General features: G+C 47.1%; 7 protein-coding genes across 7 annotated transcripts; 6 read left to right on the top strand and 1 right to left on the bottom strand.

Annotated features, from left to right (window-relative positions):
- Nucleotides 1–1,260: 1,260 nt before the first annotated feature.
- SPPG_07669 (uncharacterized protein) lies at nucleotides 1,261–5,151 on the top strand. The gene is made up of 2 exons (XM_016755826.1): nucleotides 1,261–1,448; nucleotides 1,519–5,151. The coding sequence occupies exon 2, from the start codon at nucleotides 1,541–1,543 to the stop codon at nucleotides 5,045–5,047; it is 3,507 nt and encodes a 1,168-aa protein (XP_016604875.1). The 5' UTR covers nucleotides 1,261–1,448; nucleotides 1,519–1,540; the 3' UTR covers nucleotides 5,048–5,151.
- A 205-nt stretch (nucleotides 5,152–5,356) lies between these two features.
- SPPG_07668 (uncharacterized protein) lies at nucleotides 5,357–6,525 on the top strand. The gene is made up of 4 exons (XM_016755825.1): nucleotides 5,357–5,696; nucleotides 5,768–5,836; nucleotides 5,907–6,234; nucleotides 6,319–6,525. Exons 1-4 carry the CDS (start codon nucleotides 5,454–5,456, stop codon nucleotides 6,396–6,398), a joined length of 720 nt encoding a protein of 239 aa, XP_016604874.1. The 5' UTR covers nucleotides 5,357–5,453; the 3' UTR covers nucleotides 6,399–6,525.
- A 528-nt stretch (nucleotides 6,526–7,053) lies between these two features.
- Nucleotides 7,054–8,630, top strand: SPPG_07667 (uncharacterized protein). Its single transcript, XM_016755824.1, has 4 exons — nucleotides 7,054–7,793; nucleotides 7,864–7,920; nucleotides 7,987–8,184; nucleotides 8,255–8,630. Exons 1-4 carry the CDS (start codon nucleotides 7,456–7,458, stop codon nucleotides 8,430–8,432), a joined length of 771 nt encoding a protein of 256 aa, XP_016604873.1. The 5' UTR covers nucleotides 7,054–7,455; the 3' UTR covers nucleotides 8,433–8,630.
- Nucleotides 8,631–8,704: 74 nt separating this feature from the next.
- Nucleotides 8,705–9,940, top strand: SPPG_07666 (uncharacterized protein). Its single transcript, XM_016755823.1, has 2 exons — nucleotides 8,705–9,258; nucleotides 9,320–9,940. Exons 1-2 carry the CDS (start codon nucleotides 8,832–8,834, stop codon nucleotides 9,826–9,828), a joined length of 936 nt encoding a protein of 311 aa, XP_016604872.1. The 5' UTR covers nucleotides 8,705–8,831; the 3' UTR covers nucleotides 9,829–9,940.
- Nucleotides 9,941–10,058: 118 nt separating this feature from the next.
- Nucleotides 10,059–11,352, top strand: SPPG_07665 (uncharacterized protein). Its single transcript, XM_016755822.1, has one exon. It carries the CDS (start codon nucleotides 10,105–10,107, stop codon nucleotides 11,248–11,250), a length of 1,146 nt encoding a protein of 381 aa, XP_016604871.1. The 5' UTR covers nucleotides 10,059–10,104; the 3' UTR covers nucleotides 11,251–11,352.
- Nucleotides 11,270–13,295, bottom strand: SPPG_07664 (uncharacterized protein). Its single transcript, XM_016755821.1, has 6 exons — nucleotides 12,997–13,295; nucleotides 12,611–12,931; nucleotides 12,238–12,532; nucleotides 12,133–12,174; nucleotides 11,896–12,058; nucleotides 11,270–11,826 (listed from the first exon to the last, which is right to left on the bottom strand). The coding sequence occupies exons 1-6, from the start codon at nucleotides 13,097–13,099 to the stop codon at nucleotides 11,386–11,388; spliced, it is 1,365 nt and encodes a 454-aa protein (XP_016604870.1). The 5' UTR covers nucleotides 13,100–13,295; the 3' UTR covers nucleotides 11,270–11,385.
- An 836-nt stretch (nucleotides 13,296–14,131) lies between these two features.
- SPPG_07663 (uncharacterized protein) lies at nucleotides 14,132–27,527 on the top strand (the record flags this gene model as incomplete). The annotated part of the gene is made up of 16 exons (XM_016755820.1): nucleotides 14,132–14,419; nucleotides 14,500–14,646; nucleotides 14,705–14,918; nucleotides 14,980–15,028; nucleotides 15,095–16,388; nucleotides 16,452–16,630; nucleotides 16,691–17,057; nucleotides 17,116–19,359; nucleotides 19,423–24,693; nucleotides 24,760–25,427; nucleotides 25,491–25,931; nucleotides 25,994–26,027; nucleotides 26,098–26,781; nucleotides 26,846–26,963; nucleotides 27,027–27,436; nucleotides 27,507–27,527. Exons 1-16 carry the CDS (start codon nucleotides 14,261–14,263, stop codon nucleotides 27,525–27,527), a joined length of 12,300 nt encoding a protein of 4,099 aa, XP_016604869.1. The 5' UTR covers nucleotides 14,132–14,260.
- Nucleotides 27,528–27,553: the final 26 nt, after the last annotated feature.

The following is a 27,553-nucleotide window of genomic DNA, read 5'->3' as shown; positions in this document are numbered from 1 at the left end:
CTGTTGAGAGGCTGATTTCGTTGTATGCAGAACTTGACGGATTGCCCAATTCAGGCAAATTGTTAGTAACTCGGCTTGCTTCTCTGTGCCGAAGCCATTGATGAGGGAGGTTGCGCTTCATTGCAATGACAGCAATATTGACGGCTATGTAGATAGATGAGGAGGCATAGCGGATTGAGTAATTGGAAATCCAATTTTCTATAGATACGACTAAGATCATGACATTAACAATGATAGTATACCTAAAACAACAGGTTGCATTAACATTGAACACAACGAAAACTGTGTGTGTTATTCAGTTTGCAGTTTTCTAAAAAGTCCCCTTTAATCGCATAGGCCCGGTGACAACCAAAATGCAGTACAAGATTGCGCTCAATTCAGATTCTGTAGTAGAAGAGCAAGCAGAACAAGCTTGCGCTCAATTCAGATTCTGTAGTAGAACAGTGGCTAGCTACTATCTTGCAGTGCTGGTATCTCACTGCTGCTTTGATCGTTCTGCAGGAAAGTTCAATAGAATTGGGAAAACATCGCTTTGGCAGAAAGAATTTTTAATGCACATGGGGTTTATGATGGTGATGGGATCTGTGAAGTCACTGACTCTCCTTTTGCCCGCACTCTCTGATACCAAGCAGGTAGCAAATGCTTGGGATGATCGCGCAAACGATTATGATCTCGTCCATTCCGTAAGACTATGATCGTCCAGAATGTGCGTAACATTGCCCTTCGATGGTATCCTTGCATGTGGATCAGACAGTGCATTGTCAAACGGGTTGCGACTATTGCCAATTTATCGCTTCTTACTTACGTTTTACACTGACATGTTACAGTAGATCCACCGAGCGTTTTAGCGTGATTTGAAGCACTAAGAGCTAAGCACCAGCATAACCTTGATCAAAGTTCTACATGAAAGTTGAGCTTATATGCCCCGTCAATCGATAGAGAATGATCTTCTCGGGTGCCTGGCAAACTGTGGGTTCATTCATTGAACGGAATATGATAGGTTATACTTATGAAGCTGGTTATGATGAGGAGAGTGCTCAAAGGCTTCCTTCGATGCCGTCTTCAAAAACAGTGCAAAATAGATCGTTCCATTGCAAGGAACCAACAACGCTCAATAATTCACCCAACTGTGATGGTGTTTTCTTCTCATTCATAGTTCTAATATCGATGTATGTACCAGGGATGATATCTTGAGCGGTCCGGGAGCCGTCCCTCAGCGACACGCGAACACGCGAACAGCTACCAAGAAATAACCTGCTCTAAAAATAGCCATGAGTTCAAAGATCTGAATATGAACCCCTCTATGCCTATTTTTTTTAGCATTAGTCAGAATGAACATCTGAATATAGCAAAAGGTTGCCAACCAACTCTCTTTCGCCTGTTCTACATTGCTTTCACTGTAGACGGAGTGCTGGGCACATTTTGGTAAATCGTTCTGGTTGTCCTTGGTGAGTACATATTGTGTTGGATGAGTTTGCGTTGCTTGGTTTCTCACAAGAAGATCCTTGATTGTAACAGTTTGCGAACGGGTTTCATTATAATGCACGAGTCAGAAAACGCTTTATCACGGTCTCGTCAGGCCAGTGTGGTCAAATCCAATAAAATTGGTGTTGAGCTCCCACCAAGTATCTCTCCCGATGGGGATGGTCCATCAGACGACAAGAAAGTGGGTGATGAGGAAACGGCCAAGGACACGAAAGCTGCCAAGAAAGCCAAAATAAAGAAGCCCAAAGTCCCTCAAACTGCCGCACGACGGTGGTGGGTGCGATTCACTTGGTTGACTACTTGGTGGATACCGAGCTTTCTGCTGAAATCCATCGGCGGCATGAAAAGCCCCGATGTCCGCATGGCATGGAGAGAAAAAGTTGCCCTTTGCGTCATTATCTTGTTCCTTTGCGGTGTCATGATCTTCTTCGTCCAATTCTTCAGTAAATTCCTGTGTCCAAATGCCAACATCATGTCCCCATCCGAAGTCGCCCAACACAATACAATTAGCTCCAGGAATCACCTTTTTATCAGTTGGAACGGATACGTTTACGATGTCAACTCATACGCTGACAGACATCCTGATCCGGCGTTCACGCTCTTAACGGTGGCGGGTAAGGATGCTTCCGAGTGGTTTCCACGGATCAACGCAAAGACAGGTGCTTTGCACAAGAGTTGTCCGCAGCCATCGGGCACTCCTCCAGACCTTCCAACCAACACGACATGCCTCAAGACAGGCTTCACGACTGGTTATTGTCATGACACATGGAAGTTGGACGATAGCGTCAATGTGTATAAGGAAACGGTCACATTCCCCATATATCGAGTCGCTTCTCTTGCCTATAACAGAAATACCGTATACGATCATGCTAAAGACACGGACGCATGGATACTCATCAACGGGAGGTTCTACGATGTGACTGAACTGTTGAAAGCAGATTCCTGGATACGTTCTCTATTCCCTTCGGATCTCCTTGATTATCTAGCGTACTACCGAGGCAAAGATGCCTCTCTGATTGCAAATCGTATCGACCCTAGCTGGATGAAATGTCTTGACAACCAGTTTTTTGTGGGAGTCGTTGACGATCGTATATCGGCCGCTGCTTGTCATGCATCAGAGTACATTCTCTACGGATGTACAGGTGTCATGGTATTTATCCTTGTGATAAAGTTCTTGGCTGCTCTACAACTCGGTTCGAAGCGACAACCCGAAAACCACGACAGGTTCGTCATCATGCAGGTGCCTTGTTATACGGAAGGCGAGGATTCACTAAAGAAGACGATCAATTCCCTCTCGCTACTGGAGTATGATGACACACGTAAATTGTTGTTTATTGTGGCGGATGGTATTGTACAGGGTGCTGGGAACGATCGTCCCACCCCAGACCTTGTTCTCGACATCCTCGGTGTGGACAGGAACGTTCAACAGCCAGAAACTAAAGATTACGTTGCCATCGCAGAAGGATCCAAAGGTCACAATAAGGCAAAGATCTATTCCGGTCTGTATCACATTCAAGCTCGGGCGATTCCCTTCATTGTTGTTGTCAAATGCGGCAAAGAAACGGAAACTACAAAGCCTGGTAATCGCGGTAAACGAGACTCTCAAATGATTTTGATGAAGTTCTTGAACAAGGTGCACTATCGATCCCCCATGACACCTCTGGACCTTGAAATGTATCACCATATGAAAAACATTATCGGTGTTCACCCTTACCTGTACGAATATATCCTCATGGTCGACGCTGACACCGAGGTCGTTCCGGACTCTCTTAACCGGTTGGTGGCTTGCATGATACACGATGGAAAGATCATGGGCATCTGTGGTGAAACGAAAATTGCCAACGAGAAACAATCCTGGGTGACCATGATGCAAGTGTACGAATACTACATCAGTCACCACATGGCAAAGGCTTTCGAATCATTGTTCGGAAGTGTCACTTGTCTTCCTGGTTGTTTTTCCATGTACCGTATTCGAACACCTGAGAAAAAGATTCCTCTACTGATTAGCAACGATATTATCCACGATTATGAGGAGAACAAGGTCGACACGCTTCACAAAAAGAATCTACTGTCATTGGGGGAAGATCGGTACTTGACAACGCTGATGCTCAAATATTTCCCCGAGTACAGGACAAAGTTCACGGCAGATGCGAAATGTTTGACAATCGTTCCGGACCAAATGTCCATTCTTCTCTCCCAGCGTCGTCGATGGATCAATTCTACGATTCACAATCTCTTTGAGCTATTGTTCCTGCCGCAGCTTTGCGGTTGTATGATCTTTTCCATGCGCTTTGTGGTGTTCCTCGATTTGTTCGCGACGCTGATTATGCCTGCTACGACTGGCTACCTTGTCTACCTCATCTATGCTGCCATTGAGGCACAGGAACCCCCGATCATTTCCCTCATCATGCTGGGTGTCGCGTACGGACTTCAGGCGATCATTTTTATCATAAAACGAGAGTACCAACATGTTGGGTGGATGATCATCAACATTTTGGCCATGCCAGTCTTTTCGTTTTGGCTACCGCTGTATTCTTTCTGGCATTTTGATGATTTCTCGTGGGGAAATACGCGTCGTATCGCTGGAGCAAGCGGAAAAGACTCACACGGTGGCGATGGTGAGACATTTGATCCTAGCATCATTCCACTTATGAAGTGGGAGGACTATGAAGGTATTTTGATGCAAAAGGCTCAAGAGGACGAGGCTGCGATGGGCATGTCCGAGTACGGTGCTTCTGAAAATGGATACAGTGTTGCATATGGAGGATACAACAGTGCACCACATTCACAGAACGGCCGACCTAATGGACGCCCAGTGTCAGCTTACAGCATTTCCAATGTTGCCGTGGGTCAAGGGCAAGGAAATGTTAGGAGGAGAGCGTCTGTGCGATCGGCAAATTCGCAGTTCTCGCAGGGTCCTGCTCATTATACCCGTCCTTCTTCTGCGTATGGTGGGCCGGGGGGGATGTATGGTTCCAGTGTGGGTCCGGCGTCGCCCTATGAGCCGTCATACGCCGGGGACCACCGCCGCTCATACATCCCCCATATCGAGGCCAGGCGTTCGCTCGACGGATTACAGCAAGGCCCAATGTCATACTATGAACCTTCTCAGTATGCCCCAAGTTACTATGCCGCCTCCAGCTCTGGTTCGGAAGGTGAACCTCGCCCTCCCGCACCGCGCGCAATTAACAACCTCCGGAACTCTGCGCTCTTCCGTTCCGACATGGCTCTCGATCGTCTGCCTGGCATTGCTGTCGATATCCCGCCGTCTTGTCCTCCTAGTCAATTAATCATTCCTGATGCAACTCAATCGTCAGATCAGCTATTGAGTAAGAGTAAATCAGCAGAGACCATTCAAGATAGTGGTACCTGGACTGGAGGATTCCCTACAGACGAGGATATTGTCGAGCGCATTCGGTACATCATTGCCATATCCGATCTGCACACGCTCACAAAACGGAAAGTAAGAGAAGAATTAGGCAGCTTCTTTGGAACTGATTTGAGTGAGAAGAGGCAGTTTATCAGCGATTATGTTGAGGCCATTGTTACAGGAAGACTGTAAAATTGAAAAGAACAAATGAAGGGCCATTTGGGCCCGGGAGCAACATCAGAGATTTCACTATGTTTTTAAAAGTAATACACATCAGCCCAGATGCATACTAAGTACTACATGTGCCATATCAGATACTCGATGTATACTTTCTTGTCGGCTCCCGGCTGTAGTCACAAAACCTTTGCAGGCTGATGTTAAAGTTGGGGCCTTTTGCTCAACAGTGATGGATAGCCGCTACCAGGAATGCTGCGTGAATTGATGCGACTGAATACGCGCGAGTTGCAAATCAATGACGTTGCATCCGCGTCAAGATGATCGCGTAACAAAACAGTTCAAATGATATAAAACCCTTCACACTTTGACAATATCCCCCTTCTCCATCGCACTCACTTCTTTTCAAACAACGAACATAGCAATGCTTTCCAGGCGCTTCATCCTCACAGCTCGTCCAAGTGTATTACGCATCCCCGCACACATCTTGCGTCCAACCGCTGCAGCAACAGTTCGGTTCAATACCACATTTCCCCAAAAGAATCAGGCAGCAGAGAGTTTTACCGCCCGTAAACCTGTTGAGGTCTTGATCAAGAACGATCATAGGTCATTTGAAGAGCTGTATGATCGGTATAAAAAGAATGCAGGCAATGCTGAAGAACAACAGGTACAGAAAATTAAGCGTTCTATCAATAATATTCGAACAGTTGTTCTTAATTGGAATGACAACACACATAGGCAATTATCAATGAGCTGATCCGTGAAGTAGCCCAGCACTCTATTGCGGAGGAGACCGTTGTCTATCCGGTAGGAGCCAGCAATCGTCGACAGTTGTGAACCACTTGGATATTCTGTATCTGACATGCACTCTATATAGTTGATCGAAGAAAGAAATATTCTAGGAAGTGGCGAACACATTGCAGATCATCTCCGTCAAGATCACTTTGAAGTCAAAAAACTCTTGTTGAAACTCGACAAAATGCGGGTTGGTGACAAGGGGTTTGATGAGACGCTCAATAACGTTATGCGAGTGCTGAAGGAGCATGCTACTGAGGAAGAGACCAAGGAATTACCCGAAATCGCAAAGGTTATCCCAGAACCGGAACGGATCGACTTGTCCAAAGCATTTTTGCGTCGGAAAGCGATTTCCCCCACTCATCCTCATCCCCATGCACCCGACAAGCCACCTACATTGGAAGTCCTTGGTGAGTTCCTCTTTGGCACAACGTTCTCCTGTCTTCTTTTGCATGCGCGGCAACCTTTTTCTAATTCTTCAATCTATTTCATAGCTGGGCTCCCTGTCGCACCTATTGACAAACTTCGTGATCAAACCCGTAAATTTGCCGAGAGACGCATTCCCCAAGAATGATTGTATGTAGCTGCTATGTGGGGGCGGTGAATTTGCCTGCCCTTTTTGTATAGTTTTTTTTGCGCTGCTGTTAATAGCATTCATGGCCGACATATATATCTAACAAGAAATGTGATCCCACCAACAACCAGTATATTTAGTGATCGCCCCTGTAATGAGCAGCTACCCTGTCTGAATGTGAGTCCCACCATCTCAATCGCATTGTTTCCTATTAGGCCCCAAACTGGTCCTCATAGTGATAGAGCCAATATCAGGAAACATCCATCGAGTTCGTTAGACAACATCACTCATGCATTAGTTACAGTGATGACGGTCTAACAGGAAGGACGACTTTCTCCATCTCATTTTGCGCTGTATTACAGTATCCATCTCACACATTACAAAGGATGTCATCTTCTTATTACAAAGGCTCCCTAGATGGATGAGCTGGCAGGTCTCCAAGGTAAAAATGATGTGTTAAGCAATGCCATAACGTAAGGCCATAAGCAATAAGCCAAATATGTGCCTGCGTTCCACCTCATCCAGTCATAAACAAATACCCACTTTATTGTGTCTTGGATGTTGTCTCACTTATGTCACACCTCACGCGACCAAGATGACATTATTTGGTGTGACACATCCTTTGGAGTGTCTTTTGCTTTTAGATTGCGTCTAAGTGCGTTTATTTTGGAAAAGTGTTGGAAAACTAGGGAATAGTGACGATCGCTGCGAGTAGGAGTAAAGGCGCCCTTCACCCTCCGCGGGGGTCGATGGGGGATGGATGTCTGAGTGTTGTGTGTGCAGGGGAGATGTTGGAGGGAGGCGTGAAAAAAAAAGGTTTGTTTGGTGTTGGTTGGGATTTTCCCATTTCTGCGGTGAAGGTGAAGCCAAGGAAAAGGGAGTAAGGGAGGGCATCCAATTCAGAATCAGGATGGAGAGCATCGCGATATAAAGAGGAGCAAGCGTTTGGCTGTTTCCCTCTCGCTGTTGACTGCCTGTTCCAATACATTCCACTTTGATTCCTGCCAGTCTTCCTCTTTGTGTGTGTGTGCGTCTGTCCTCTAGTTTGCACGTTACAATGACCGATACAATGTACAACAAGGCCAACCCAAGGCACGATACTATTGTCGAAATGGACTCCAACACTCTGAACCGTCCATACAACTTTACACATGAGCAATTCGAGGAGCTACTTAATCGCATTGCCGCTCCTCCACCGCCTCCGGCGCCTGCTTCCGGTCTCGGCAATCCTGGTCCGCTTGGATTGGGGTCCTTTGCCTTGACTACCTTTGTGCTGTCCTGCTTTAATGCTGGAGTCTTTATTGATAAGCGTTTGGAGCCTGTTGTATTGCCCTTGGCGTTGTTTTATGGTGGAATCGCGCAGTTTGCGGCGGGAATGTGGGAGTTTCAGACGAGGTTGGTTGAAACTCTTGCTTTAACATGTACTCGTGGGAAGTACAGTGCTCATGTTCGTTTACATTTGCAGTAACACGTTTGGTGCAACCGCGTTCACTTCGTACGGGTGCTTTTGGATGAGCTTTGCGTGAGTGCAATGATCTCATTCTGTTAGCAATGATCACAATCATGGTCTAACTCGAATGGTGTTTAGTGCATATGTATACTTGATTGTGCCCACATTGGCAGCAAGCTCTCTCAACGTGTCAGATGCAACTGGTCTCTACCTACTTGGATGGACTGTCTTTACCGTTTACATGACGTTCGCTGCGTATCGAGTATCCAAGGCGGTTTTCTCTGTCTTTTTCTTTCTTTCCATGACATTTCTTCTTCTCACCATTGGAGCACTTGCGTACGTATTTATGATTGTAGCATTGTGAATTATCCAGCGTTCATCCCATATCTATATCGTTCGACTTTAGACCAAGCGAAGGAACGACCCGAGCTGGCGGCTGGTTCGGACTGATCACTGCGTTTTGTGCGTGGTACTCTTCCGCAGCCGTAGTCATCAACACTGCCCACGGAAAAGAGGTCTTACCAGTCGGTGCTTACGTTCACCAAAAGGCCAGGCCCAACATGACAGAAGACCTCAAGGTGTAAACCTAACCGAGAGTACATTCTATCGTTTGGATATCTTTTCGGATATTGTCCGTTTAAAGTTTTATAATAAGGATTGCTGGACAATTTATTTTCTTTAAACCTCCGAGAAGTCATCAAATATTCAAAGTGTATCTGGTCCCGTTGGGTCCGAGACGCGTACGTGCATGCGGGTTCACAAATGTGGCTGTTCAAGCGGAGTCATTCAACAGAGTTAAGCGCGGTGACTCACCTATTTTTGACTTGCAATGTTTTCCAGGTATTGTATTGCATTTTGTTGTCGTCGGGTATTTTCGGATGGTGAATGGTTATATAAACAGTGTGCTGCAAAACGCTTTTCAAAGCATTTTAAAGAATTAGATAACTTTTTTCTTTTTAAATACATTGTCAACTACCACCATAATGTTGACATTATCACGTCCTCTTGTCATTCATCCTAGCATCCTACGCCCTTCGTCCCGTCTCCTTGCTTCTGCGTTTCTGAGCCCAGTCCGCACCCAAAGCACAACTCCTGCATCTGTATCAGCCTCACCAACAGTCACCGGCCCTCATCCAAAGCTCGGCACCGATCCCAACGCTGCAACATGGAGAAAAATGGAACAGAAGCAGGAACCGGATATCGTAAAAAAGAAAACTTACATGCTTCGCCATCCGGTTTATACCCCACAGGAACTGGAAGCGGTTAAATTCACCCATAAAGAGCTGGCAGGGGTGAGGGATCAGATTGCATTTGCCCTGGTTCGGCTGATGAGGTTCGGATTTGATACCGCGACGAATTACTCGGATAAGATTGGTGTTATGACTGAAAAGCAGTGGTTGAATAGAATCGGTGAGTTTTCAATCTTTGATATTGAACTAGGGTAATATGTATTAATCCTCCTTCTGAGCAGTGTTCCTCGAAACCGTCGCTGGTGTTCCTGGCATGGTTGGCGGCATGATGCGCCACCTTCGCTCCCTCCGCCTGCTCCGTCGCGACAATGGCTGGGTCCACACTCTCCTCGAGGAAGCAGAAAATGAACGGATGCACCTCCTCACTTTTATGAAATTGAAACAGCCCTCCATTTTGTTCCGAGCAATGGTCCTCATGGGCCAAGGCGTCTTTTTCAACCTCTTCTTCGCCTCATACATACTCTCACCTCGTGCCTGCCATCGGTTTGTTGGATACCTCGAAGAGGAAGCTGTTCACACCTACACCAACTGCTTGAAGGATATTGAAGTAGGGAAGATCCAGCACTGGGGAACGACCCCTGCACCCGACATTGCAAAAGAATACTGGAGGCTAAAGGAAAATGCAACATTGAGGGACGTAGTAGCTGCTGTGAGGGCAGATGAGGCAGAGCATCGGGATGTCAATCACACGTTGGCTGGATTGAGACCTGATGATCCAAACCCGTTTTGAAAGGATGGAATTGAATTGTGTAAAACTAATGATTTTGGACGTTTCTGTGATATAAATATATGGTATCCCATTGTTTTGAATCGATAAGACTTGCTATCCTACAATGAGTGCAGAATCCCGTTTACAGTTGGATCGTGGATCTACCAATGGGATAACTACCAGATCTGTTCTTCAGATTCGAACCTGTGTCCGCTGCTGCGCACGAGCTGTGTGACTCGGCGTCTGATTCAGCCCCCATGCCTGTCACTGCGTGCGGGAGATAGCTCCCATACCCAGATGCAATCGCTAAGCGATTATCCCTTCCCCCTGCTATTGCTCATTCTCGAATACCTTCCTGCACAATCCTTAGCCCTTCTTTCCCAAACCTCACATTTCTTTTATCGCCTCGCATCTTCTCAAACCTACTGGAAACGCCTCTGTCTAACCGATTGGCCGTGGTTCTTCTACGACGGGACATGCGAACATAGTATCCCACTTGTGGAAGTACCAGATCCTGTGCAGTGTGTTGTGGAGGGTAAAGAACGGAGTAACAGTAACGAACATGTGTGCCCATATCCACACAAAGTACTTGACCACGGGCAGTTCTTTTTACCAAATGACTACAAGGAGGCTTACAGGCTAATAGCCGGGGGACGATACTCCGGATGTCTCCAAGTACTTGGGTCCCTGGTGGATCGCCAAATGTCCGCGTTTGCTGGAATTGCTACGTATGATAAACGCAGCCAAACGTTTTGCATATCCTATAATCCACTGATCATTAGTCAGTGGAGACGAGGTCGAAAGATTCGGCTATTAGATCGCCCAATCGAGGAAACGGAAGAGGTTAGCCATTTGCCAGAGTTTGTAGATGAGCGAATACCTATCTCGGAGCGTCATCGATTTCGAAGAATACCAGAGGATCTATTGGAATGGGACTCGAGAGAACTAAACTTTCGAGAATTCTTCACCTCTCTTCGTCCAGATGGAAGGCCGGGGTTTGAAATCGGGGATGAAGTGGAGATTCAATGGAGGTTTGGTACCCGCGAACAGTGGGCTTGGTGGAGAGGGTATGTGAGCCGGATGTCGGCAAGCGGGGACGGCGAGGATGACATGGAGGACGAAGAAGGAATAACGGTCGCGTTTCCCCATTACCCCGCGCATTCGCCCTGGTATTCCGTTGTGGTGGGTGTGCATGGAAGTCAGGAACCAAACCCTCGTGATACAGGCGATTTAGGTTTTGTGGGTGGAATTCGCAAGGTAACATGTTTGGCTCATCGGGCTCTGTGGAGGAGGAATTTTTCCATGGTTCATCATCATGTAGAACAGGATAGGATTGTGGAAGCTTTACAGGCGGGCTTTGCCAATTTGCAACTCGATGGGCCAGATGTTTTGGGTGGCGCTGAGGAGGGGGAGCAAGGAGATGGAGGGAATATCGCTACATAACCCTTTTGGCTCCCTCTGGTATACTTTTGCGTGGTAGTTTGTAATATTATCTGGTGCTCATGTCCTTTTCTAGAGCGGCTACTCTTTCTAAATACATGCAGATTAAGTTCTAAAGTATCATTATAGCTCGAGTATCTACAGCGTTGTGAAGAGGGCACCTAAGATGGCAAGCATCACAACCATTCCTACATTACGACCCAGTTGCACAGCTGCGCTTGCGCTCGTGCCTGCAGTGCCACCGGGACTCGTCTGTCCACCGTTCTTTGGATCCGTGACGATCTTCTTCTCAGTCCTATTTGCAAATACGTACAAATTTCGAATGTCTGGCTGATTGATGTCTTGGACAAAAGCCGACAGAATGTTTGTGTCGTTGGTAATTCGGAAGTCGCGCCAGGTTGTTTCCTCCGCCTTTTCGAATTCAAATAGGCAGATGCCTTTCAGGTTGGGATGGGCGGCAAGGAATGTGGCATTGGTCATGAATTGCCGCCAAAAGGCTTGCTTGACAGGGAGGTTCCCCGCTCCTGCTGGAACGGGCGCATTGTTTGCGATGAGGTAGGTGTGAAACGCAGCACCCGTCTTGAAATTTACAGCACAGCCATGTCAGCAAACGATCGATTCTGCAAACAAAGAGTGATGACGGTTCACCTCTGAAATGATCATTGGCTTTTTGAACTGACTTGTGGCTCCCGAATATGTCTGATAAAAATTTACACCTTGAAGGGATCCTTGGACGCCATTGAATTGGCCTTCAATGCTGGCTTGAAAGAAGCCTGCGGGTGGGATAGCATTCTCCTGCCATGGAAATGTTCTGCGAAAACGGGTCAAGGGGAAAGATTAGGCCTAGGGTAGAGACTAGACACATGCGCCAGCTTAGTCACTTACAATCCATAGTAGTATATGGATATGCCAACCCAATCGACATATCTGAAAAGGAAGCAGATGAATTTAGCGTCTGCCTAAAGTCCCTTGATCAACATCCCCTCTTACTCTGTTCCCGGCCAGTACGGGAGATACGGATCATCCTTGTTATCCAGCACACCGTCCTTGTTAGTGTCCAATGCGGCAAATTCCGCGGCATCGACAGCATTTGCTGCACTATACGGCTGAGCAGTAAAAGGATTGAAGCCGCCATTTGGAAATGGGTATCCGCTGCCAATGTTTGGTGACCAGATGAACGCTACAGAGTTTGGATACTGTGCAACTGCGTTCCTGACGGCAGTTACAACACGACGCCAGAGATTGATGTATTGGACAGGACGTTGCCCATAGGCGTTCCAGCCGCCTATAATTTTACAGGGTGGAGGTCAGAACGGGCTGCGCAGTCAGAAAGGGCTGCGCATTGTCATGTTTTAACGCGTACCGTTCATCTCAGGCGCTAACCGAATCAATGTTCTACGTCCATTCTTGACCCAATCAGCAATCTGTTTTGCAAAGTCATTCACGACTTGGTCTGGCGCAAGAACTTGATACACTTCATTTCCAGTTGGCGTGAAAGTAGGGAGCTTCTGAGGATAGACGGTCAAGTATAGAATGGCATCTGTATTTGTCTCATCGACAAAGTGGGTTGGTGGAAGCGCGGATTGGTTGAGAGGAATGTCGAGGGCCATTTGAAAGAGAGAAGCATTCTGGCCGAGTCTCTTGTTGAACAATAGCGGTGAATCGCCTCTTCCTGGTGACGTGTCTACCGACCCCTATCTGGATCAGAATGCTACCGAGATGGGAACAGCAATCATGTGGAAAACTCACCCAACCAGGCACCAAAGAGCACTCCCGATGGTGGTTCTAGAGGGGCAGCGAGAGCAGACAAGCAGGACGACAGCAGTATGAAATTGCGAAATGACGGAAACATTGCTTTCAAAGTGCAAGTGCACACGTTATGTAGAAAGTCCAACGGCAGACAGTATGTGTCAGGGAGAGGGGGCCATTGTGGGGGGTTACTTTTATATACATTGCAACGTAGGTGAGGTCACTGGCAAATCGATGTCATTGGCATATGTGGAAGAAGGGGAAGATAAGAAAGGAGAAACATTCCCAGCCGTGGCTATGGCTGGTCTTTTTTTTTTTCCCTCCATTGCATCTCCTTCCCCCCCACTCCCCCGCCAAGCAAGTTCTTCTTTTTCTTTTGACTCATTCTTGAAATGGGACATGCTGCTGCTACTTGCTTGCTTTACTGCTGCCAGTTTCTTTCTTTCTGCTTTAAAAAGAAAGATGTCCCGAGTACGTTGCATCCAGCAGGAAATTCGAACAAGAAAAAAAGGTACTTGGACCAGAACTAGTAAAATAGAAAGGATCTGACAGATACTGACGATAACGTAATGAATTCATTTATCCATATTGGGAAATCATTAGGTCATGATGCAAGTAGCGCACATGGGATGAAGATGGCATGCGCTATGCAAGTCTCTCGCGTCTTGTCAACTTGCTTGGACTTGGCCTTTTAGTTAAACAATGTGGCAGGGGCTGAGTTGTCCGCAACTAGCAGCAGATTTACATTTTTCCCTTGTCTTTTGCAGCAGAATAATTTCCAGCACACTTGCCACAGTTGATACAGGCCGTTACAGAGTGCGGGTTTAATCGATATGCATGTGTGTATGTGTGCGGTGTTTTCACCTTTTGGGCAAACAGCGAGCGGGAGACCGATCCTTCACCCCAGAGAGCTCGCATTTATGGGTGAATCCGCTTGTAGTCATTACCAGATTCGAGAACTGGATGTGTGATTGCTTACTAATCGGTGACTGGAGATACTCCGATCCTGACATTATTGACAAGATGACTGTGATATTCCATCGACGTTATCCATGTTGTTATATATAGTCCGGACTTTTTAATCTCGTAAGCTACCTACCGGACATTCCAAGTCACGCTTTCTCTGTGTTAGATCGGCGGAGCTGTAAAGGCCATATACCATAAACACAGCCTGCTCATCTGCTGCAAGTTCCTTATCTACGACTTCCTAACACATACTGTTTTACGAAAGCGGCAGGATTCGGCTTCAAGCAGCAGTGCAAGCATGGAGGATCCTCTTTTGCCGGACGGAAATCCTCCTGCTGCCCCCCCAGTGACACAGGCTTCAATACAGCCGACATCTCGGGTCAACTCCGGTTCGGGACTTGCTGGCGTAAGGCAGGATATGCTCAGCAATGGAGAGACCCTCCACAGTGAGATCAAAGTACGTTTTTTTGAGTGTTCACGCTCAATATGGATTACGATGAACAAGTGGATCTTTTTACCATCGATGTCAATCTACAGGAATCCAAGTTTAATTTTGCGGATCTCATCGGCATCATGGTCGGTGCAAAGAAGGCAGAGACTCCGCAAAAGCCGAAAGCCCTGCCTGAGCGATTTCAGCCCGTCCAACCTGAGCCACGTCGAGACTCTGGAGCTGGATCCGAGGAGGTTGGTACATCTTGAAAACCCACTTGGAGCTCTTTGTTCCTAATGACCTTTCCTACAGAACCTCCCATTTGCGATTGACATGTCTCATGCCAATCTACCGCCTCTTTTAAAGCATTTTTCGTGGACCCGCGCAGCCCCATTCAAAGAGGAAAAGTATGCCCGATCAGTGTCCGATACGATCGGAAACAACTACAGCCCACACGCTGCGGATCTGAACATCAAGCAGATGCCGAGCATACCACCATTGCCACCCAAGCGTGATAGAGAGCGAGGTAGCTTGCACCTAAAAGTAAACGTGGGCAGGCTATAGTTCTAATTCGTTGCCCTCCATAGGGATAGATAATGATCGAGCAAAGCGTCCAAGATCAGGTCGTGAAAGGAGGTTCGTTGAGCGTTGCTCTTTCGATAGGTTGATGGGGGATTCCCTTAAATTTGACAAATTATACAGGACTGTCAGTTTAGATCGGCGCCACGAAAAGCCTCCCATCCACGTTGAAAGCAGACCACTTTCTCCATACTCTCGTCTTGCGACTGCTTGTCCACCTTTGAAAGACCTTGGTGAAATCCCGCAAATGGCACCACCTGCATTGGATCCTTATGACCTCGAATCTGACAATATTGCTAAACAATTGACGGCAGAGCACCGGTATTGGTATTACGTGGAGAAGGGAATCCCAGATGATGCGATAGCGCCAATGGATCGCTCAAACATGGAGGCCGTGCGGAGTCTTATTCCATCGACGCTTCTTTCATCGGATTCGTTAGTTTCTACGCGGAATGTGGTGACGCAGGAAATTCGCGATGAATACACCACGGCGCTCAAACGCAGCATCGTAGACTACATCTTGTTAGACCCAGCGGAACAAGAACGTCTATGCATACCACCTTTCTTTACACCCTACAGTCCCCGAATTGCACGAGCGCCAGTACCATGGCATGAGAGTGTGGTCAGTGCGAAGGGATACATGGACGAAAATCTCTTTGTCACAAATCCTGTCATGCTGGATGTGCTGGCCATATTTGAGCAATTCAAGCACTCAAGGGTTGCGGATATGAGTGTGTTCTCACCGGCGGTGCTTCCTATGACAATGGAAGAGTTTCAGGCGATCCTGAAAAACCAATGCCAGGCATTTAAGAACAAAATGCTAAATGAGTGGATACCGTTGGTTGCCAGCACGTTCTTCAACACAAAGGACCAATGGTATAGTATCGCCACGTCGTGCCAAGATCCGGATGTGGGATTTCGCCGCTTGGATTGTTTTTTCAAATCCGTGTGTGCGCTAATGTCGAACCAGCTTTGGGCCATTATGTATGCCTCTTTGGACGAGTTCGAGAGGTTCTTCACGCAATTTGCGAGCTGTAATTCTGACACGTCGGTGTTCACTGTCCGGCTGGTCATCTCTGGTGCCCAGATTCGGTTTGATCCACCGCTGAGCGATCTCGAGAATATGATCGTCTCGATCCTGGACGAAATGGTCACAGCACTACGGGACATTCCTCGCGTGGAAACAAAATTGTTTTCGAGCCTGACCCATGAGCATCTTTACCTTCCAGCCATGACTTTGGACGATGATCGTATTGGCGAAGGAAGATACGTCCGCAACATCGTGTCCAAGAACACGGTTGCACCGCAAAAGCATTTGATGAGTTACGACAAGTACAAGGCTCTTTTAACGACAAAGGCGGAGAAGAGGATAGAGGACTTTCTGAGGGAGAAGCACGATTTGGATGACTATGAGACGGTACGAGACACAAGACATGTTGACAGCCTCAACCGCACAGGCTTATCTCATTGAAATGGATAGGAAATCAAAAAGCTGAACAAGATTATTGAGGAGATTGCCAGCTCACCATCTATAGTTCGTTTTAGCATGATTTACCTTGAATGTGATGCGTTGAAAACTGAACTATCCGCGAAAGCGCAACAACTCGTTCAACGCCTAGTGGATCAGGTGGCTGATATGAATCGGAAGATCAATCTTGGGTATGAGTCCCGTATTTCGTCCGCCGACTCAACTTGACCTCACACACAACCCTCAATCAGTATTTGTGAATCCTACGAAAAGATATCTGCAAAAGCCATGAAAGCTCCCGCAGACACCGAGGAACTTGTTGAACTGATGAAATACGTCGATAACGCCAAACAGCGAGACATTGTTGCCTTGCGAGATGAAATAACAAGGGGAAAGAGGCGGCTAGACTTCTTACTGAGTTATGCATTTATGAGCGAGGAAGACATCAAGCTGAACGGTGTGACCTTCACATGGCCTGGGAGAATTCTTCCGATCTTTGAATTAAGCAAGAAGAGGATGTTGCAAAAGAAGGCGAAAGCTCAGGAAGATCTGAAGGCTAAGATTGGAACAACAAATGACGAATTGGATGAGTGCTTTGAGCAAGTGCAAAAGTTCCAGGTATTGTGCACCATGTCCTGGACCTGCGACCTCTTTTCTCATCTTCTGTTCATTTTAGGATTACGGTATAATGTCAGAACTACCTGAGTACCTTAAAAAGATTAAAGCTCTGGAAACTAAATTGCACGAGTTAGATGAAACAATTCGTCGTATAAATGTTGAAGAGGAGCTACTCGAATGGGAGAAGACGCCTTTCGGGAAGCTTCAGCAGACATTGGACCTTCTCAACCCCTATAAGCAACTGTGGGGAACTACTTCATCTTTCCAAACCGAATACTCGAAATGGATGAACGGATCGTTCCGGGAATTAAATGCGGAGACGGTCGAAGAAAATGTGCAGAGCATGTTCCGCATTATGTTCAAGTTAACAAAAACATTTTCAGAGCTTCCTGTTCCACGGAAAGTTGCCGAAAGCGTCAAAAATCGTCTTGACAGGTTCAAGGGTCACCTACCGCTTATCACCATTCTTCGAAATCCCGGCCTTCGGGACCGTCACTGGGAGCAAATGGCTGAAATTGTTGGTCAACCCATTCATCCCGACGAATCGACCAGTTTAACGAAGATTTTAGATCTGAACCTAGAGCAATACCTCGGGCAGTTTGAATCTATTTCAGATGCGGCGTCGAAGGAGTTCTCGCTTCAAAAGACGCTGAGTAAAATGCGGGAGGAGTGGGAACCGCTAGTGTTCAACTGCCTTGAGTACAAAGAGACTGGCACGAGAATTTTGTCGTCCTTGGAAGAGGTCCAAGCGTTATTAGACGATCAAATTGTCAAAGTGCAGACCATGCGTGGATCGCCATTTGTGAAGCCTATCGAAGAGGAGGTCAAGAATTGGGAAACGACGCTGATCACCATTCAAGAGATTATTGATGCTTGGCTCAAGGTTCAAGCTACATGGTTATATCTTGAGCCAATATTCACGAGCGAAGACATTATGGCAGCCATGCCCACTGAGGGTAAAAAGTTCCGCGTCGTCGACAAGACGTGGAGAGACATAATGGCCAATACAGCCGAGAATCCAAAAATCCTCTCTGTGGCACACGTGCCAGGAATGTTGAACCGTCTCAACGACAGCAATGTCTTGCTAGATGACATTCAAAAAGGACTCAATGATTACCTGGAAAAGAAACGTCTCTTCTTCCCACGTTTCTTTTTCTTATCAAATGATGAGCTGTTGGAAATCCTGGCGGAAACAAAGGATCCCCTCCGAGTCCAACCTCACCTAAAGAAATGTTTCGAAGGCATTGCAAGTCTTACGTTTCAAGACAATACGCGCATTATTGCCATGTGTTCCAGCGAGGGTGAACGAGTTCGCCTCAAGGAGGTTATTGAACCTGCTTTGGCAAAGGGTGCTGTGGAAAAGTGGCTGCTACAAGTAGAAAAAGTAATGCAAGCGTCTGTACACCAGCAGGTTGGCAATGCATTGAAAGCGTACGTTGAAACGCCGCGGTCGAAATGGGTACTCGAGTGGCCTGGACAAGTTGTCATTTGCGTTAGCCAGATATTTTGGACGAAGGAGGTTACTGAGGCCATTCGACAAGGTGGTGTCCAAGGACTCCGTGCGTACAAGGAGCTTTGCACAAAGCAATTGGAAGAAACTGTCGCTCTCGTTCGTGGAGACTTGAGTCCTATGGCTCGAATGACTCTATCCGCATTGGTGGTAATCGACGTCCATGCACGAGATGTGGTAGGAGAATTGGAGATGCAAGAAGTGACGCAGGAGAATGATTTTGGGTGGCTATCTCAATTGCGTTATTACTGGGAACAAGATGACGTTCAAGTACGCATGATCAACGCTACAATCAAATACGGCCACGAATACTTGGGTAACTGCCCTCGACTCGTTATTACTCCCCTCACTGATCGTTGCTACCGTACTCTCATTGGTGCTCTGGATCTTAATCTTGGCGGCGCTCCAGAAGGACCCGCTGGTACCGGCAAAACAGAGTCCGTCAAGGATCTCGCAAAAGCAATTGCGAAAGCATGTGTTGTCTTCAACTGTTCAGATGGCCTCGATTACATTGCCATGGGGAAATTTTTCAAAGGACTCGCATCGTCGGGAGCTTGGGCATGTTTCGATGAGTTCAATCGAATTGACTTGGAAGTGCTCTCAGTGGTCGCACAACAAATCTTGACTATTCAAAGAGCGGTTGTTGCTAAGATGGATAAGTTTGTTTTTGAAGGCACAACTATTTCATTGAACAGAGGCTGCTCAGTGTTTATTACGATGAACCCGGGATATGCTGGGCGATCTGAGTTGCCAGATAACTTGAAAGCGTTGTTCAGGCCGGTGGCTATGATGGTGAGGATGAACGCAGTCACATGAAACGATATAATATAGTTACCCGTATTTGTGTCAATATAGGTACCCGACTACGCTTTGATTGCAGAGATATCACTTTATTCGTACGGATTTGTCGAGGCACGCACACTTGCTCGTAAAATTGTTGCCACGTATAAACTATGCTCCGAACAGCTATCCTCGCAAGACCACTATGATTACGGTATGAGAGCAGTGAAAGCTGTCCTCACGGCCGCTGGAAATCTCAAACTGAAATATCCTGGGGAAAATGAGCACATCATCATGCTTCGATCTATCAACGATGTTAACCTCCCGAAGTTCTTGACCCAAGATATTCCTTTGTTTAAAGCCATCTCGGCTGACTTGTTCCCAAAAGTGGAACTTCCAACCCCAGATTACAGACACCTTTTGGCGGCTATCACGGGCACCATGGCAAAGATGAACCTCCAGCCCGTTGATAATGCCTTGGAAAAGATTATCCAGACGTACGAAATGATGTGTATTCGTCACGGATACATGATGGTAGGGCAACCATGGTCTGGCAAAACCGTGGCTTACAGGGTGCTGGCCGCTGCGCTGAATGAAATGGCGGAAAACGGTTTAGGTGGTGAGAAAAAGGTAGAGTATCGGGTTATCAATCCGAAATCTATCACAATGGGTCAGCTGTACGGACAGTTTGACCCGGTCACCCACGAATGGACCGACGGAGTTCTTGCAAACACATTTCGAGAGTTTGCTGTCAAAGGAGCGGCTGAACGACGCTGGATTATTTTTGACGGGCCTGTTGATGCTATCTGGATTGAGAACATGAACACCGTGCTAGATGACAACAAAAAGTTGTGTTTGACCAGTGGAGAGATCATGACAATGTCCCCTACTATGAGTATGCAGTTTGAGGTTGCTGATCTGGCTGTAGCCTCTCCTGCTACTGTATCTCGATGTGGTATGATTTACATGGAGCCTGATGCCTTAGGCTGGCGTCCGTTGATGGTATCGTGGATAGCCACCATGCCCCCTTCACTAGGACCGGAGCAGAAGCAGCTTTTGGAATCATTATTTGACTGGGTTGTACCACCGACGTTGGAATTTGTGAGAACAAGCTGTCGCGAGTTTGTGCCCACAAGTCCCATTAATCTAGTGGTTTCGCTCATGACCTTAATTTCGTGCCAAATGGACGAATTCAGCGCGGAGAAGAAGTCACCGGAGGAAAATCTGCCTCCTAATATTCAAAATCTGTGGTTGCACTGCATATTCCTCTTTTCTGCCACTTGGTCCCTAGGTGGAACCATTGATGGGGAGTCACGGAAGAAGTTTGATCGCTTTTTCAGGACGCTCGTCGACGGGAATAATTCGGAACACTCACCACCGCGGAACGTCAAGATTGATAAACCCATCCCGGCAGATGGCCTTATATACGATTATGTATTTGAAAAAGAGCGAAAGTTTGGAGGCTCTTGGAAGCTCTGGGTAGACACGATTCCAAAGTTTGAAATTCCGGCTAAAGCGAAGTTCAACTCCATCACAGTTCCTACAGTAGATACGGCTCGGTATGGCCATCTTTTGGATCTATACATCACTCATGGAAAGCAAGTTTTGTTTGTTGGACCTACGGGAACAGGGAAGACCGTTTACGTCAACAATAAGCTGCTGTCTGGCTTACCACAAAACAAGTATACACCTGTCTTCATCAATTTCTCGGCCCAAACAAGCGCCAATCAGACGCAGGATATCATCCTCAGTAAGCTCGATAAACGCCGTCGTGGTGTATTTGGCCCGGTTCATGGTCAACGGTGTGTGATATTCGTGGATGACTTGAATATGCCAGCTCGCGAAAAGTATGGTGCGCAACCTCCCATCGAGTTGTTGCGCCAGTGGATGGATCATGGACAATGGTACGATCTTAAAGATACTTCTGCGATGCAACTAGTAGATATTCAGTTTGTTACGGCGATGGGGCCGCCTGGCGGTGGGCGGAACCCTGTTACCTCCAGATTCCTGAGGCACTTCAACACAGTTGGAATCACGACCTTTGAGGAAACAACTATGAAACAAATCTTTGCTACAATTGTCGAATGGCATTTAACAACCAACGGTTTCCAACCTTCCGTCGTATCGCTGAAGGATAAACTTATTTCTTCAACTTTGGAAGTGTACAATACGGCAATTGCGAGTTTACTACCGACTCCGGCAAAGTCACATTACGTATTCAATTTGCGAGATTTCTCCAGAGTTGTTCAGGGGCTCTTGCTTGCCACACCTGAGCGTTTTCAGGATCCTGCAAAAGTCATTCGTTTATGGTGTCATGAAGTATACAGAGTTTTCTACGATCGACTGGTTGACGATACGGATCGCTCTTGGTTTTTCACCACAGTTAAAGATTTGACATTCCGGCATTTCGATGTTCGGTTTGAAGAAGTATTTGCACACTTGGACGCCAACAAGGATGGAAAAGTGGAAGATGACGATATGCGATCGCTCATGTTTGGAGACTACACGCAGCCAGATGCTGCGGTGAGGTATTATGAAGAGGTCACCGATGTGGCAAAAATCTCGGAAGTCATTAAACTTCGGCTGGACGAATACAACCAGATGAGCAAAGCACCAATGAATCTCGTCATTTTCCGGTTCGCCATTGAGCATGTGTCTCGCATTGCTCGAATCCTCAAGCAACCCGCTGGACACGCCCTTTTAGTGGGTGTTGGTGGGAGTGGGCGACAAAGTCTTACCAAACTCGCTGCGTATATGGCCGAGTATCAGTTATTTCAGGTCGAGATCTCAAAATCGTACGGAATGAACGAATGGAGAGACGATTTGAAAAAGATTTTAATTGCCGCAGGCGCACAAGGGAAACCCTCTGTCTTCTTGTTCAGTGACACCCAATTGCAATTGGAATCGTTCTTAGAGGACATTAACAACATGCTCAATGCCGGAGAAGTCCCGAACATCTTCCCGTCGGATGAAAAAGCCGCTGTGATCGAGCAAGTGCGTGCAGCTCTAGCAAAGGATAATCCGAAACTTGATGCCTCGCCAGCAGCATTATATAGTCAGTTTATTGCCCGGTGCAAAGAAAACCTTCATATCGTTCTGTGCATGTCTCCCATTGGGGATGCGTTCAGAAATCGGTTGCGCATGTTCCCATCGCTAGTAAATTGTTGCACAATCGACTGGTTCCAGGCTTGGCCAGAGGATGCGCTCGAAATTGTTGCCACACGATTTTTGGAGGATGTAGAACTAACTCCTGAAGTTCGTCCTGCTGTGGTAAAAATGTGCAAAGCATTCCACACCGGTAGTCGAGTTCTTTCCCAAAAGTTTTACGAAGGCTTACGGAGGCATAACTACGTTACTCCTACGAGCTATCTTGAGCTCATTCAGACCTATAAAACACTGTTGGAAGCTAAACGTCGAGAAGTCGACGGACTCAAAAGTCGATATGTAACTGGACTCGATCAACTCGCCAGTGCTGCTAGCCAAGTCGGAACAATGCAAAAAGAGCTTAATGAGTTGCAACCGCAGTTAGTCCAGACGCAAGCTGACACTGACAAGATAATGGAGGTCATCAAACGAGAAAGTGTCGAGGTGGAAAAGAAGAGATCTGTCGTCAAAGTGGATGAGGAGGCCGCTAACAAAAAAGCAGGCGAAGCAAAAGCAATCAAAGATGATTGCGAAGCTGATTTAGCGGAAGCCATTCCGGCTCTTGAAAGTGCTCTTGAGGCTTTGGATACTCTCAAGCCGCAAGATATTACCCTCGTGAAAAGTATGAAGAACCCGCCTGGAGCCGTCAAACTTGTCATGGAAGCCATCTGTATCATGAAAGGAATCAAACCAGCGCGCATTAAAGATCCTGGTGGTAGTGGCAAAATGGTTGAGGACTATTGGGGACCGGCCCAGAAAGTGCTGGGTGACTCTCACTTTTTGCAGAGTTTGAAAACGTACGACAAGGATAATATTGACCCGAAAATAATGGAGAAAATCCGCCGGACGTACATGCCAAATCCAGATTTCGATCCCAATGTTGTGAAAAACTCATCTGGTGCGGCAGAGGGTCTTTGCAAATGGGTGAGAGCGCTGGACAAATATGACGTCGTTGCTAAGGTTGTTGCACCAAAGAAACAGGCGTTGGCGAAAGCGGAAGGGGAGTTGGCCGTCGAAATGGCCAAGCTGAATGAAAAACAGGCGGAGTTAAAGGAGGTTGAAGATAAAATGGCTGCGCTTCAGTCACAGTTTCAGGCTATGACGGCGAAGAAAATTGATCTCGAAAAACAAGTTGATCTTTGCGGCAAAAAACTAATCAGAGCCGAGCAACTTATTGGTGGGCTTGGAGGGGAGAAGGATCGATGGACGGAAGCCGCCAGTTCGCTCTCAGCCATTTATAACAATCTGACCGGTGATGTCCTTTTGGCCGCCGCGGTGATCGCTTATCTTGGAGCATTCACGTCGGCCTATAGGCAGGTATGCCTCGGAGAATGGAACCAGCTATGTGTTGCTAGCGGCATTCCTTGTTCGTCAACTTTCTCCCTCGTGTCGACATTGGGCGACCCGATCCAACTTCGAGCGTGGAGTCTGGCTGGTTTACCCAACGATAGCTTTTCCGGTGACAATGGTATCATCGCGACCAAGACCCGCCGATGGCCACTATTTATTGATCCGCAAGGTCAAGCAAATAAGTGGATCAAAAACATGGAGAAGAATAATCGCTTGGCTGTGATCAAGTTATCAGATGCAGATTACGTGCGCACTCTTGAGAATGCCATACAATTTGGTACACCTGTGCTTCTTGAGAATATTGGCGAGGAGGTGGATTCCGTGTTGGAACCACTGCTCACCAAGCAGATCTTTAAGCAAAGCGGGGTCATGTGTCTACGCCTCGGCGAAGCCGTCATAGAGTATTCCCCGGACTTCAGGTTTTACATCACTACAAAGTTGCGCAATCCCCACTACCTACCCGAGTTGTCAACTAAGGTCACGATAGTCAACTTTATGATCACCCCGGAAGGTCTAGAAGACCAGTTATTGGGCATTGTCGCGGCAAAGGAACGACCCGAACTTGAAGAGGAGAAAAATCGCTTGGTCGTTGCCAGCGCGAATAACAAGAAGCAATTGAAAGAGATTGAAGACAAAATCCTGGCAATTTTAAGCAGCAGTCAAGGCAACTTGTTGGAGGATGAGACGGCCATTAACGCTCTGACGAGCTCAAAGGTGCTTTCGGATGACATCGCTCAGAAGCAGCGTGTGGCAGAAGAAACAGAAAAGCAGATAGATCTGACACGTCAAGGTTATCGGCCTATTGCAACGCATTCTTCAGTGTTGTTCTTTGTGATTGCAGAATTAGCCAATGTAAGTTTTGTCTTTGCCGTCCTTCGTAATGCTCCACAAAGGAATCTTATTGTTATTCCTTCATAGATTGAGCCTATGTACCAGTATTCCCTCCTCTGGTTCATCAACATTTTTCTTCAGTCTATTTCAGATTCTGAGAAGTCTGAAGTAGTCGAGACTCGTCTCGAAAACCTACGCTCCCATTTCACTTACAGTCTATACTGCAATGTTTGTCGTTCCTTATTCAAGAAAGATAAGCTTCTCTTCTCCTTCCTTCTTTGCATTGGTCTAATGCGTGGAAGAGGCGAGGTGGACAGTGATGAGTGGATGTTCCTTTTGACCGGCGGTGTTGGCATGGATTCGGGGCTTCCACCGAACCCGGCGTCTGAATGGCTAAGTGACAAGAGCTGGGGTGAAGTGTGTCGGCTATCTGCCCTCCCTGCGTTCAAAGGCTTCAGTAATACATTCAAAGAGTCCGTAACGGCTTGGAAGGAAATTTATGACTCCGGAGAACCCCATAAAGAACCTTACCCTGCTGGCTGGGATCAGCGGTTGAGTTCATTCCAGAAGCTCGTTGTGCTGAGAATAATTCGACCTGATAAGCTAGTACCCGGCATTATGGACTTTGTCAAAGCCAAGATGGGCCAAAAGTTCATTGAACCACCGCAGTTTGACCTGGCTGCTAGTTACATAGATTCTAATAACTGTGCCCCTCTCATTTTCATTTTGTCACCCGGCGCAGATCCGATGGCGGGGTAAGTAGCCGGTAACTGGTGAATTTCAGAGTACTGAACTGACACAATGATTTGTGCTGATAGGTTGCTCAAATTTGCTGAATCGAAAGGCTTTGGAGGGAATAAGCTGAGCGCAATTTCCCTCGGGCAAGGCCAGGGACCAGTGGCAGCATCCATGATAAGAGCTGGCATCAAATCAGGAGGCTGGGTCGTTCTTCAAAACTGTCACCTTGCCGTGTCATGGCTTCCGACGTTGGAAAAAATGTGCGAGGAGCTCACCCCTGAAACTACTCATCACGATTTCCGACTGTGGCTCACGTCTTACCCCTCCGACCGCTTCCCAGTCGCCCTCCTACAAAATGGGGTGAAGATGACGAACGAGCCACCCGCGGGGCTTCGAGCGAATCTTTTGAGAAGCTACACTAGTGACCCCATTAGCGATGAGTCCTTTTTCAAAGGCGTCAAAAAGAGTGCCGAGGCTACATGGGAAAAGTTGCTCTTTGGGCTGTGCTTCTTCACGCACTGGTCCAGGAACGAAGAAACTTTGGACCTCTCGGATGGAATATTCCTTATGAGTTCAACGAAAGTGACTTGCGTATCAGCACCAGACAGCTGCAGAAGGTAAAGTAACTATGTTGTGATAGATGGCGGACGTGTGAGGCTAACTGTTACACACTTGCACGAACACTAGTTCCTTAATGACTATGACGAAGTTCCCTGGAAAGCATTGGCGTACCTTGCCGGGGAGTGTAACTACGGTGGTCGCGTAACGGACGATCGAGATCGACGTACCTTGATGAATATCATGTCTCTATATTACACACCTGAGATACTGGACGATTCCCACAAACTATCCCCTTCAGGCACATACACCGCACCATCAAAGGGCTCCTATGAATCATATCTTCATCACATCAAGTCCTTCCCTTTAACCGCGCACCCAGAAGTCTACGGCATGCATGAGAACGCAGACATCGCCAAAGATCTAGCGGACACAAATCTTCTCATTTCTTCGGTTCTCGTCACGCAAGCGCGAAGTGGTGGTGGAGGCACTGGAGGGAAGAGCAAAGAGGATGCGACGAGCGAGATTGCTAGTGGGATATTGGCGAACCTTCCAAGTGATTTCGATGTGGCGGCAGCGTCCAAGGCGTATCCAGTCAAATACGAAGAAAGTATGAATACAGTGCTGGTGCAAGAGCTCGTTAGGTTCAACCGGCTACTGAAGGTCATCCGAGAGAGCTTGCAGAACGTGATCAAAGCTTTGAAGGGGTTGGTTGTGATGAATAAGGAACTAGAGGATGTCGCCACTAGTCTGACCTTGGGGAAAATCCCGGAACTGTGGGCAGGAAAGAGTTATCCTTCCTTGAAGCCTTTGGTAGGTCAAAAGCATCAGTTACAACTCCTTCCCATCCTCATGCACTCACTGAGTTTATGTTCAGGGCGCATATGTGTCTGACTTCATAGCACGTCTAAAATTCTTTCAGGACTGGATAGACAAAGGCACACCAACCGTCTTCTGGATTTCTGGATTTTTCTTCACGCAATCTTTCTTAACAGGTGGTTATCTGGTGTAATAGGCATGACCCATTCCATACCCTTTCTTAACCGTCCCTTTGCCAGGCACCCTTCAAAACTACGCTCGCAAATATTCCATCCCGATTGACCTTCTCACTATGTCATTTACCGTCCTCACCGACGTTCTGCCAACCACAGCTCCTGAAGACGGAGTCTATGTCAGGGGTCTATTTATTGAAGGTGCACGATGGGACAGAAAAACAAACCTACTCGGCGAGCAATACCCAAAGCAGCTCACCGACACAATGCCAATTATTCTTATCACGCCGGTAAATCAAGACGATCCCCAACTGCAGAGATTGAGGGAAACAGCGTATGAATGCCCGGTATATAAGACAAGTATGAGAAGAGGGACACTTAGCACCACGGGACATTCAACAAATTATGTGTTGACCATGTTCTTGCCGACGGACCAACCACAAAGACATTGGATTATTAGAGGAGTCGCAATGGTGGTGAGTTGGTGGAGCATGGTTTGCAATGTTTATTCTGCGCAGTGTCCTAATTTGCTTTTTCTTTTCTCAGCTCCAATTAACTGACTCTTAGACTGAAGCTGGGGTATCTGCTGCAAA

This window comes from Spizellomyces punctatus (assembly GCF_000182565.1).
Source record: "Spizellomyces punctatus DAOM BR117 chromosome Unknown supercont1.17, whole genome shotgun sequence".
Lineage (NCBI taxonomy): Eukaryota > Fungi > Chytridiomycota > Chytridiomycetes > Spizellomycetales > Spizellomycetaceae > Spizellomyces > Spizellomyces punctatus.
Note: the sequence above shows the minus strand (reverse complement) of the source record. Positions and strands in the feature narration are given on the sequence as shown.